Raw genomic sequence first — 12,094 nt, 5'->3', positions numbered from 1 at the left:
AGTCCATTTTTTTTTTTAACTGCAAGTTCAAAACAACAAGCCAACCATTTTGAGCCCATTTAGAGGAAGAATCCATACCTTCTGGGATATCCTGGGCAAGACTGATTCCAATAGCCACAGCCCACTCTGGGTTAACTATAGACAGTAAGTAGGATTCAATGGTTTGAGTGATCTTAGTTATTTCCTTGTTAATCAGCATTGAGGATTTAGCTTGTGTTAACTTCAGGAGCTTCGGCTTCAGTTTTTTTTCAAAAACATGCTTGGCTGTAGACACATAGAGAGTGTCCAAAGAGAACTTCAAAGAGAGGACAAGAAAAGTTAAGGCTGATTTATATGCGCACCTTTAAGGGTTTACCTGAAAGCAGCACAAAACCCTACACAGGGTCTAAGCTAACTAGAGGGTATAAAGATATGTCTTATAAAGTCTCAACCCATTACCTTCATTAATTTAGAAATTAAGAGCAGTGTTGGGAAAGATTCTTCACTGAGTTCTGTAGCTAAAAAGGAAACAAGAAGAATATGATTTGCTTAAGAAAAAAAAATTGGCTATTCAGTAATATTCAAAAGTTAAGGAACATACAGAGAATTTTCCAGAAGTTCTGTGCTGTGCCAAAGAATATTAGGTGAAAAGGCAGTCTAGTTTGGGCAGCTGATGGCAAACTTATCACATGCTCCAACATATACTGATATTCTAGGTCCACTGGAGGAGATATTCTTCTGTATGATTTCAAATGTTTCAGAAGACTCAAGGCCTAAAAAAAAAAAATTTCCTGTGAGATTAAACCAATCCTGTTTCTGAATTGTCTAACTTGATAGCATCATGGATTTCCATTCCCGAAAAGGTCTTGTTTTCATAAAGATACACAAAAAGCTTTTGTAGTTTCACCTCTAAAGTTATTCTTCTAAACCAAAACCATAATTTATACAATGATTAAAGAAATTATGTGTGGAGAAACTAATGGAACCCTGTTGTTGGTGGGATGTTTATGAGTTTAACAGTTCCTCATGTCCTGTTTGAACAGTCTGAGATATCTCAAAAATACCCTATTTCATTTTAAATACATAGGCAGTAGATCTAAAATTAATCCTCTATATCCCTTATATTTCTTGAGCTTATATCTGATATTTTTGGGGCTTGTAAAACCTTTTGAATCAACCCATTGTCTTTTAATTTTTAAAACTCCAATTTAAAAAGAGATAAAAGCTACTATGACCAAAATTTAGAAAAGACTAAAAAGTTACTGAAAGCACTAGAATTGAGTCAGTCCTACCTACTAATATAGAAAGTGGAATCTAACTCTGGGTCTCACATGCTATTTTTTTCCCCCTTCTTCTGAATCACAAAAATTTTGCTTTAATTCTTCCAAATCAGTACTTTAGTGACTTCATGCTCTTGGACAAATTTAAATTGCTTTAGTAAAGCAAGAACGGGATTAAGATAAGTAATAAAATTCAGAGAGCATGAGAAGTCTTTTTACTTCTGTATCCCTTTCAAAGAAGAGGACAGGAATAAAATAGGAAGCATAAAGGATAGTCCAGAAAGATACTATGTGACTGCAATTCTGTAAATGATCCAAAAAGAAGCATAAAGATAATTTTTAAATGTATAATATATTAGTTATACCTGATTAATATTAATGTTGGTTATCCTTTCATCGGCTCTTTCTATAACTTTTAGGATGACTTCAATCATTTCATAATCATAGGGATCCAACTGTATAAAAGTAAAAATATATCAAAACTTAAGATGGTCAGGCCAGGAGATGGTTTTATTCAATTATGGTCATCAACACAGGTTACAAATATAAAATCTCACTGCACTATGGTGTTAGATTAGATTATTCTTTTAAAAATGAACTGAAGGGGCACCTGGGTGGCTCAGTCGTTAAGCGTCTGCCTTCAGCTCAGGTCATGATCCCAGGGTCCTGGGATCGAGACCCACATCGGGCTCCCTGCTCGACAGGAAGCCTGCTTCTCCCTCTCCCACTCCCGCTGCTTGTGTACCCTCTCTCGCTGTGTCTCTCTCTGTCAAATAAGTAAAATCTTTAAAAAATAAAAATACAAGTGAACTGAAATGGGGGCACCTGGGTGGCTCAGTCAGTTAAGTGTCCAATTCTTGACTTCAGCTCAGATCATGATCCTCAGGGTCATGAGATCGAGCCCTGAGCCCTGTGTCTGGCTCCATGGTGGGTGTGGAGCCTGCTTAGGATTCTTTTTCACCCTCTGCCCTTGCCCCCCTACCCCTGCTTAGGTGCTCTCTCCCTCAAAAACAAACAAACAAAAAAACCCTGAAATGTTCTTAGCTCAAAATTAGCTCTTTATTAGTTCTATCAGGATAAACAAATGTTCTTTAAAATGTTTCCGAAGTGACTTTAAAAAGAAAGCTGTTCCTAGGGTACTAAAAATCTAGAAACAATAAATGTATTAAAATTTCATAATTTTGTAAAATTTTTTATTTTTTAAATTTTATAAAAAAGATTTTATTTATTTTCTGTCAAATAGAGAGCACAAGCAGGGGGAACGGCAGGCAGAGGGAGAAGCAGGCTCCCTGCTGAGCAAGGAGCCCGACACAGGACTCGATTCCAGGATCCTAGGATCATGACCTGAGTCAAAGGGAGATACTTAGGGGCGCCTGGGTGGCTTAGTTGTTGAGCGTCTGCCTTAGGCTCGGGTCATAATCCCCGGGTCCCGGGATTGAGCCCTGCATCAGGCTCCCCACTCCGCAGGAAGCCAGCTTCTCCCTCTCCCACTCCCCCTGCTTGTGTTCCCTCTACTTGTCAAATAAATAAATACAAAAAAAAATCTTTTAAAAAAAAGGCAGACACTTAACTGAGCCACCGAGGCGTCCTTGTAAGATGTTTTAATTAGAATTCTGTCTTTTTTTTTTTAAGATTTTATTTATTTATTCGACAGAGAAAGACACATCGAGAGAGGGAACACAAGCATGGGGAGTGGGAGAGGGAGAAGCAGGCCTCCCGCGGAGCAGGGAGCCCGATGTGGGGCTCGATCCCAGGACCCTGGGAGCATGACCTGAGCCGAAGGCAGACGCTTAACGACTGAGCCACCCAGGTGCCACTAGAATTCTATGTCTTCCATTTAAAACAGGAGAAGTACAATAGGAGGAAATGGACCTTTTCTTGGAAATGATGTAACTGAAAGTGTGGACCCCCAAGCAAAAGTTTTTCAAAGGATTGCATTCTTGCTCTCATCATATACTGAAATGCCAGAATTAATTGCGTGGCATCTATATATGTTCATAAAAAGAAAGGAAGTATTCTCTTTGTTCTTTGTTTCTGCCCACACACCATTACTTTTTTTCCATTTCTTAAATGCCAAATAAAGTCAAAAGAATAACACTGAACTAAGTGGGAAGATGATTTCTGTAGTACCTAGAACTTTTGAGCAAGTCTATATTATTTCTAGCTGATTTTCAGGCAAAATATAAAACTGAAGTATTTCTTGTAGTCTTCTAATCCTTTTTACCCTTCCACCCACTTTGACTCCCCCAAGAAACGACCCTTCAACCTAAAAGTTTTAATTCTCATAAAGATCTACTAAGAAATAATCAGACAAGAGGGCAAATATGTATATATATGAAGATTTTCATTGTAACAACTTATTTTTTCTTAAATATTTTATTCATTTATTTGACACAGCGAGAGAGGGAACACGAGCAGGGGGAGTGGGGGAGGGAGAAGCAGGCTTCCCGCGGAGCAGGGAGCCCAACGTGGGGGGGGATCCCAGGACCCCGGGGTCATGACCCGAGCCGAAGGCAGACGCCCAACGACGGAGCCACCCAGGCGCCCCTCATTGTAACAACTTATAATAGTGAAATGTACAATTTAAATGTCCATCCATTAAAGGCCTGGTTAAATACAGTATGTTTCTTCCACACTATGGAATAATACATATCTGTTAAAAATGAGAAAGATGTGTATTGTCATAAAAAGAGAGTAACAGGGTAGGATCTTTAGCCTACGATAGTCACCAAACTACTAACATTTTTTTTTTATTTTTTTTTTTATTTTTAAAAGATTTTATTTATTTTATTTGAGAGAGAGAGAATGAGAGATAGAGAGCACAAGAGGGAAGAGGGTCAGAGAGAGAAGCAGACTCCCTGCTGAGCAGGGAGCCCGATGCGGGACTCGATCCCAGGACTCCAGGATCATGACCTGAGCTGAAGGCAGTCACTTAACCAACTGAGCCACCCAGGCGCCCCCAAACTACTAACATTTTTATCTATGGGAATGGGGTTATAGAGAAATGTCACTTTTTAATTTATACTTCTACTTTGATCTTTTCAAAGAATGTGTACTATTTTCAAAAATCTGGAAAAAAAAAAAAAAGGCTATTTCTGGGGGCGCCTGGGTGGCTCAGTCGTTAAGCGTCTGCCTTCGGCTCAGGTCATGGTCCCAGGGACCTGGGATCGGGTCCCACATCAGGTTCCTTGCTCGGCAGGGAGTCTGCTTCTCCCTCTCCCTCTCCCTGCCATTCCCCCTGCTTGTGCTCTCTTGCTCTCTCACAAATAAATAAATAAAATCTTTAAAAAAAAAAAGGTTATTTCTATTTTCAGAAAAAAAAAGACCAGAAAATTGTTGTATTAAATTATTAAAAAGATAGAAATCTAAAATTATCAAAATTGAAAGTTGTAAAAAATATAGGACTTGCATGTCCAGCTTGTTGCTCAACATCTCTAAATAGACTAAGGGTTGGAGGGACGGCTGGGTGTGACCCGATACATTCATTTCCCTTTCATCTACCTTGTGGAGTATTCCACTAAGACTGATGACCAAATCTTTTGTGCTCGTCAGTAGAGGAACCATTTCCAGGGCTTTGGCCAGGAGTCTAGGGTGCTGCTGCTTTGCGGACTGCGTGCTCGCGTCTCCCTGGCTCTGGCTGGCACTGGTATGTAGCAGTGTTTCGATGAATAGCTGGAGAGCTGCATCACAGTCTAACTGAAATGTGCTAAAAGAAGTATTCCATTACACATTAACTTCCCCGCATGCGTGGGTGTCCATACAATTTCTCCCCTACACGTTCCCATCACTGGACTCCAATAACCCTCTCATTGCCTAGTCTCATTATCAGATCATATACCTGCCATCAGAGTTAATTACTGCCTTTAAAAAATCAGAACTTGTTTTTGGCAGCCATGTTGACACGGCACAATACTGGAGAGAAATTTGTAATAAAATTGAAAATATTTAATTCCTTTCATAGCGCAATTCCACTTTCATACACTTTGCAGAAGTCACCAAGATATACATATAAGGATGTCCACTGCAACAACTGTTTGTAATATTTAAAAATTGAGAACCACTCAACCATCCATTGATATGGAGCTAAATAACTTATTCATACAAAGGAATACCAGAGTTCAAGAGCTATGAGGAAGGGCTATATGTCCCAGTCTTGTAAGACATCTTGCTAAGTGAATGATGCATGCTACAAAATGGTTTGTAAAGTATGATTCTGTTTTTGAGGAGTGTAAAGAATGCATGTTAGCATTTGCATAGGGGAAATAAAGAACAATATAGGCCAAACTCTTTTAGCAGCGATTACTCCTGAAGGGTGAGACTATGTGGAACCTTGATTTTAATATGTTCCATCTGAATTAGAAAAATAAAAACTTAAAAATTAAGAATGAGATTAATATAGACAGAGACAATTCCAATGTCTTAAACCCTATCAATAAGATGGTAGTTTAATCTGCTGCACAGAATAACCAAAATATCAAGAAAAGCTTTAAGAAGGACCATTTTAAAGTCATTCCCCGAAATTCTAAAGGCCATCTAAATTTATTCAGCTGGACTCCTTGGGGTAAAAGTGTCACTATCACACAAATACAAATCATTAATACCACACGAGCAACAAGAATGTGAAATGAACTTGACATTATTCTAGCTATTTACATCTCAGAAAAGGGCTCAATACTACAAAACCAAAAGGCAAAAATCTACCAGGAGTTCAAATTAATAAACAAGACAGTGTGTGCACCCCATTCTGGATCTGTAGCAGTCCAAACTGAAGAATGGCATGGTTTTGTTATTTCAAAGTACAGTTAGTCGGAGCTAATTAGAGCTAGGAGCAGTCTATAGCTTTTGACTTGCAGGTTCAGGATGGTGGCAGCCAGGGTCCTCACTAACCTCTCCTTCATCCACAGGAAGAGCTGGGTACCTGCCTGGTGAGGAAGTGTGCTCTTAACAGTAATTCAGACTTCACTCATCTGTCACCAACTGGATGAGGGTTATAGCACTTAGTATTTTATTTTATTTTATTTATTTTTTTAAATTGTTTTTTTTTTTTAAAGATTTTATTTATTTATTCATGAGAGACAGAGAGAGAGAGAGAAGCAGAGGGAGAAGCAGGCTCCCAAGGAGCAGGGAGCCCGATGCGGGACTCGATCCCAGGACCCTGGGATCATGACCTGAGCCGAAGGCAGATGCTTAACCATCTGAGCCACCCAGGTGCCCCTAGCACTCAGTATTTTAAAAGCAGTCACTTATTATTTGACCTTGAGCGGGTCACCTAATAGGGGGTTTGTTTTCTCATACATAAATTGGTGAGAATATGCAATAAAAATTATAAAAAATTAAATGGTGGTGTGTGTGAAAGAACTTTGAAACTGATAATGTGACAGCAAACTGGTCATCCTATTTATTAAATAATGCCTGAGATTATTTATTCCTACTCATCACACTGAACTGTTATCTATAAACAAAACATTCAGTCTTAGTTTTCTCTATTCACTTATTACTTTTAAAAATTCTCCCTAAATCATATTTTTCATTATGTCTTAATTTAAGATGACCCTGCCTGAGTTAATCTGATTTATAAGTTCAACTGCTCGTAACAATATTCTCAAACTTTCCTGAACATGGGGATCATCTGGAACTCCTTATTAAGGATTAGATTCCTGGGCCTCGGCCCAGATCTGCTGAGTCAGAACTACCAGGGAGGGGCCCAGGAATCTGTATTTTAGATCAGGTGCCCCATCGGGTGTCCCAGGTGATGTTCATCATGAGGCAAGTTGGGGAAACACTTAACAGTGGACTTAAAGGGTGATAACTTAAAATAATTTAATCTGGTTCTGGGGTTTACTCAGTTTGGGGATAAACAAAAGTAAACATCAGAGGTCCATGGACCACATGGAATAATCAACTTTAGGGGCAGCTGGGTGGCTCAGTCATTAAGTGTCTGCCTTCAGCTCAGGTCATGATCCCAGGGTCCTGGGATTGAGCCCCACATCGGGCTCCCCGCTCAGCGGGAAGCCTCCTTCTCCCTCTCCCACTCCCCCTGCTTGTGTCCCCTCTCTTGCTGTGTCTCTCTCTGCCAAATAAATAAATAAAATCTTAAAAAAAAAAAGGAATAATCAACTTTATTATTGTGTTCTTGCAGTAAGGACTTCCAGTTCGTTAAGCTAACAGCAAAAAATACCACTAAGGTTTAAAGAATTACCAGCAATATTCCAGAATGAGGCTGGTGTCCATATCTATATTCTCCACAAGAGCTTTAATGAGGTCCTTCTTGGTGAGAAAATGTTGCCTGAAAACTGGCTGGAAAGAAATCTAGAAATAAAAAGAGCAAAACAAAAATCCCAGTAAAGTAAAATGTACTAGAATAAGGACACTGTGGTGATTTGCCTTTTTATAGAGAAATATTTTTCTAGACTCCTCCAACTTTTTGTTTTTTTAATCATCCTACTCAGCTTGACCATGATTCTGAGATTTCAGGTATATTTGGCTGTGGGTCCAATATCTCTCTTAGTCACACTAACCTGTGGCTCTTCATCAGTCAAGCGTGGTTGTTAGCGATAACCAGTCCCATTACTGCATACGAATTAGGCTTCAAAACACATACCACTTCTGCAGTGATTACATTCCTGATAAGTCCACTATTTGCGAATAAGGTAAAATGTTTTTCATGCATAATATAACGAAAATAGGGTTTTGTTTGTTTTTACAAAGTGAAAAATGACTTTTCCCTAGTAGGAGTACTTAAACCTTGGTATATCTGTATATACACTGATGTTGTCTTTAACCAAACAGCAGCACAAAAGTAGGAGGCTAAAGGCTAGGTCTGAAACACCTTAGATGTTAATGTTAGATATATTTCTATAAATGAGAAAGCTAAGCATATAAAAATGTCAAGCCCCTTCTAATTTCCTTGAAAATATTGAAAAAAGGAAATGAAGCAAACGGTCCTTATTTGTTTGAAAACACCAATGTGTATACTTAATATAACTAAAATCTATGAGTCCACAATATACATCCTTTCTCTGAAGAAAAGGAAAATGAGATCTTTGTTTTAACTTTTCCTGAGGAAAATCATCAGAATGGATGAAACTTCATGGCACTCCAAAGAATACTCACACCAAGTTTGCCAAGACGAATACCCCACCGGGCATCAGTACTGAGCTCACGGAACTTAAGCTCCGTTTCTATTTCCTGATAGAGGCTGGCCAGCTGAGAGCCCACCAGAGATATTGCCTAAAAAATTAAAATATAAAATTCAGTTGCAAATAGAATACATTCCAATACCTTTTAGATGAAACCCAATAATGAAAATCATAACCTCTCTTTGTAATAACAGGGTGGAATGTTACATATTGCGTGATACACAGTCATTATTCAAACAATAGTTAGGTCACTCAACTTTTAGTATGATGCCATAAATTTAGTCTGGCTTTCCTTCAAAGAAAAGGCCAAATTTTGGTTATCCTGCAAACAAAACCCCCACAAAAAGCAAATTTTAAAACAAAGAATATCAAAGAGAAGTTTTGCATCTGTTAAACTTGTCCTACAAAAAGAACAGGCTCATGGGTCTAAGATTTGAAAATAAGTATAAGAAATCAAGTTCTATGGCTGCATACATATTTAAGAAATTAAAAATATAATTCTTTGGTTTGAACAATGCTTATAACCTGCATACACATTCACCAGTGAGCCACTAGTCAAGGAAAAGCTGGTAGAAAGTAAGCGAGTAAGCTTGACATTTCTTTTGCATAAGTCTTTAAGATCTGAGGGCAAAGCCATTTCATTTCTTCCTTAAATGTTTTAATACTTCAAGAACTGAGGCTGTTCTTCCTTCGGTCATACCAAAATTTTGTCGTAATTATGCCATGCTTTATCTATGAGCTTCCAGAGATTTTCAAACACTTCTTTTTGGGGTAAGAGAGTGCAGTAACCCAAGGCCAAGTCAAGATCCACCAGGCGACAATTAAACACCTATCAGAGGAAAGCATCAAGAGAACATTCTTTACAATCAAAACAAAATTTGGTCTCTGAAGGCTTGTTATTAAATTTAATTACAGACCCTAGGAAAGAATAAGTGTTTCATGAAAAGTTATTTAGAGTAACTCAGTTCCAACTTGTTTGCTTCATTTTAACATCCTTTATCATTATCATAAATTTAAGGAAACAACTCTAACAAGTTCTATATAGCATGGAACTCTTTTCCTCTCCCCTGTGTGACAATTCCATCACTTCTCTTCAAACCCCCAACACCGTCTCCCCATCCCTCACTCTTATCCTCACTGAGAAATCAGAAGCAACCAGAAGAAAGGAGGAAATGAAAAGAGAAAGAGAGAGCTTACCAAGAACAGATACTCACTTTGTGCAGTAATGTTGTAGCATTTCCCCTGATAAATGTAACGGCTTTCTCTTTCAATTCCGTAACAACATGCTTTGATTTAACTAATGAAGCCTCTCCAAACAACTTTTAGAAAAGAACAAAAGAATCTTTAGGTCCATTTCTGTCTATGCATCATTCTGAAAACTTTCCTCAAATATTAAGGAACTTTGAAAATTCATCATTATATGCAAAATGTGTTGGCATTTAATTTACAATGACAGACCACTACGGCTGGAGGGGAGGGGGGTGGTGGAATTGACTGGGAAGGGGCAAAAGGAACCATTTCAAATATTCTCTATCTTGATTGTGGTGTTGGTGACATGGTGACTACATTGGGTGATACACTTAAAAATGTGCAATTTTGAAAGTTACACTTAAATAAAGTTAAATTTTTTTTTTTTTTGAAGAATTTATTTAGGGCGCCTGGGTGGCTCAGTTGGTTAAGCAACTGCCTTCGGCTCAGGTCATGATCCTGGAGTCCCTGGATCAAGTCCCGCATCGGGCTCCCTGCTCAGCGGGGAGTCTGCTTCTCCCTCTGACCCTCCCCCCTCTGATGTGCTCTCTCTCTCGTTCTCTCTCTCAAATAAATAAATAAATCTTTAAAAAAAAATTTATTTGTTTATTTGACGGAGAGATACACAGCGAGAGAGGGAACACAAGCAGGGGGAGTGAGAGAGGGAGAAGCAGGCTTCCCGCAGAGCAGAGAGCCCGATGCGGGGCTCAATCCCAGGACCCTGGGATCATGACCTGAGCTGAAGGCAGACGCTTAACGACTGAGCCACCCAGGCGTCCCAAAGTTAATTTTTTTTAATTGGCATTTAATAAATATCAATAGAACAGTAGAAGTGAATACAATTCTCCCTGAGACTACTCTCATAAGCATGTTGTCAACAGGTACTTTGTCTTCTAGACTCTTTTCAATGATGCTGTCAGGTTATAATTATAATAATTTGGGTCACAGTAAAACAAATAGCAGATAGAGTTTTAACCTAATGGGGTCACTGGGTTTGGAATAAGATGACACACTACTGCAACCTAAAACCTCAGATGACTGATTTCACTTCCCTCAGTCTGCTTCTTTATTTGCAAAATGGAGACTCTCTGGGTGGTTGTCAAGATTGAGTATGAAACGAGTACAAGAACGCTGAACTATACCCGAACCTCAGCAGCTGCTCAACAAATGTTTCTTAAATCTGACAAATTATCATTGTCCTTGCTCCAGAGCCAAACTAGAAAATGCGGACTGTAAACTCCTTTGTTTGGCAGTGCTTTTGTAATCTGTATTCATCCAAAGTGAAAGCATTTTGTTCTCAAAACTGTACCTTTCCACTCAGACTGGCATTCATGAAGCTTGATGCAGAGTGCTGAAGACAGGTACCAAATGAACCAATGACAAATCTTAGGGCCAGCTCCCACTGGCTAGATTCCTGAAGGTTCTGGAGCAGGGCAGAGATGGAGTTTATAATAGGTGAAATAAGATTGTCTCCTGTGAAATGACAAAAGTATTTTATTTCAGTAAAAGTACTTTAATCCATTTAGATTTTTTCAAAGAAAGAAAGATCCTATTACTGAAAATTGTTTCCAGGGACAGCCTATGTCTTCAATGGAGTTGAGGTCATAGAATTGGTTCTCAAAGTGAGTATATGAATTAACATGGGCTTGATTTAAACCAGAAAATAACTAAGTTTAATTGTAACTTGTCTATTTTGAGATGCTTAAGTCATTAGCTGAAAAAAACCCACTTCTCCATTGGGAAGACCAAATTTATGAACAGATACATAAAAGTTACTGTTATAAGCCAAATGACACACTTTCCTGACCTGCTGGAAGAATAATATGGTAACAGTAATAACTAAGTAACCACATCAAGAACATTAAGTCAGACTCGTATCCAAGATTTCAAGGAATTTCTGTATTGGTGTATTTATAAAATCTTAACACAACAGTGTACATTTCTGATGTCAAATACCTTCATTAATAGAGCGGTATGGTAAACTTGTAGAATCCAAGGGATGTCTCTTGCTTTCTACAAAAAAGAGTAAAGTACATAAGCTAAATAAAACAACTCGCTCATATTCCAAGAGATATTTAAATATTGTGCTATTATCAAATAATGTCCTAAAGTAAACTGCCACTGTAAAAAAAATTTAAGTATATATAGAAAAATACACAGATGAGCGTACAACCCGATAAAGTGAATATATCCATATAACAGCACCCAAACCAAGAAACAGAACCTTACTAGCACCTGAAGCCCTGTTTTGCCCCCATTCCAGTCATTACCCACCCCTAAGGTAACCTAACCAGCCACTCCCCTGATATCCAACAGCACGGCTTCCTTGTAGCCTGTCCTTGAACTTTATGTAAATGAAATCAGACAGTATGGTATGTCTTCTTTTGTGTCTGGCTTCTTTTGCTCAGTATTATGCCTGCGGACTCACCATACTACCATGTGGGGTTC

The 12,094-nt window shown here is 38.5% G+C and overlaps 1 protein-coding gene across 3 annotated transcripts in view; it reads right to left on the bottom strand.

The window, feature by feature from the left end:
- Nucleotides 1-12,094, bottom strand: part of KNTC1 (kinetochore associated 1) — a 75,607-nt gene that overhangs the window by 18,117 nt on the left and 45,396 nt on the right. For all 3 annotated transcript variants that reach the window (XM_073881233.1, XM_025889645.2, XM_073881234.1), the window contains exons 38-48: nt 11,603-11,659; nt 10,956-11,119; nt 9,613-9,717; nt 9,099-9,227; nt 8,373-8,489; nt 7,459-7,568; nt 4,761-4,965; nt 1,625-1,714; nt 581-752; nt 439-497; nt 79-295 (exon numbers count right to left, since the gene is read on the bottom strand). In XM_073881233.1, coding sequence (XP_073737334.1) covers nt 79-295; nt 439-497; nt 581-752; nt 1,625-1,714; nt 4,761-4,965; nt 7,459-7,568; nt 8,373-8,489; nt 9,099-9,227; nt 9,613-9,717; nt 10,956-11,119; nt 11,603-11,659 — 1,425 coding nt within the window. The remainder of the gene's footprint in view (nt 1-78; nt 296-438; nt 498-580; nt 753-1,624; nt 1,715-4,760; nt 4,966-7,458; nt 7,569-8,372; nt 8,490-9,098; nt 9,228-9,612; nt 9,718-10,955; nt 11,120-11,602; nt 11,660-12,094) is intronic.

Source organism: Callorhinus ursinus, unplaced genomic scaffold (assembly GCF_003265705.2).
Source record: "Callorhinus ursinus isolate GAN/ISIS: 27379988/994484 unplaced genomic scaffold, GSC_fseal_2.0 scaffold41, whole genome shotgun sequence".
In the NCBI taxonomy this organism is placed as follows: Eukaryota; Metazoa; Chordata; class Mammalia; order Carnivora; family Otariidae; genus Callorhinus; species Callorhinus ursinus.
Note: the sequence above shows the minus strand (reverse complement) of the source record. Positions and strands in the feature narration are given on the sequence as shown.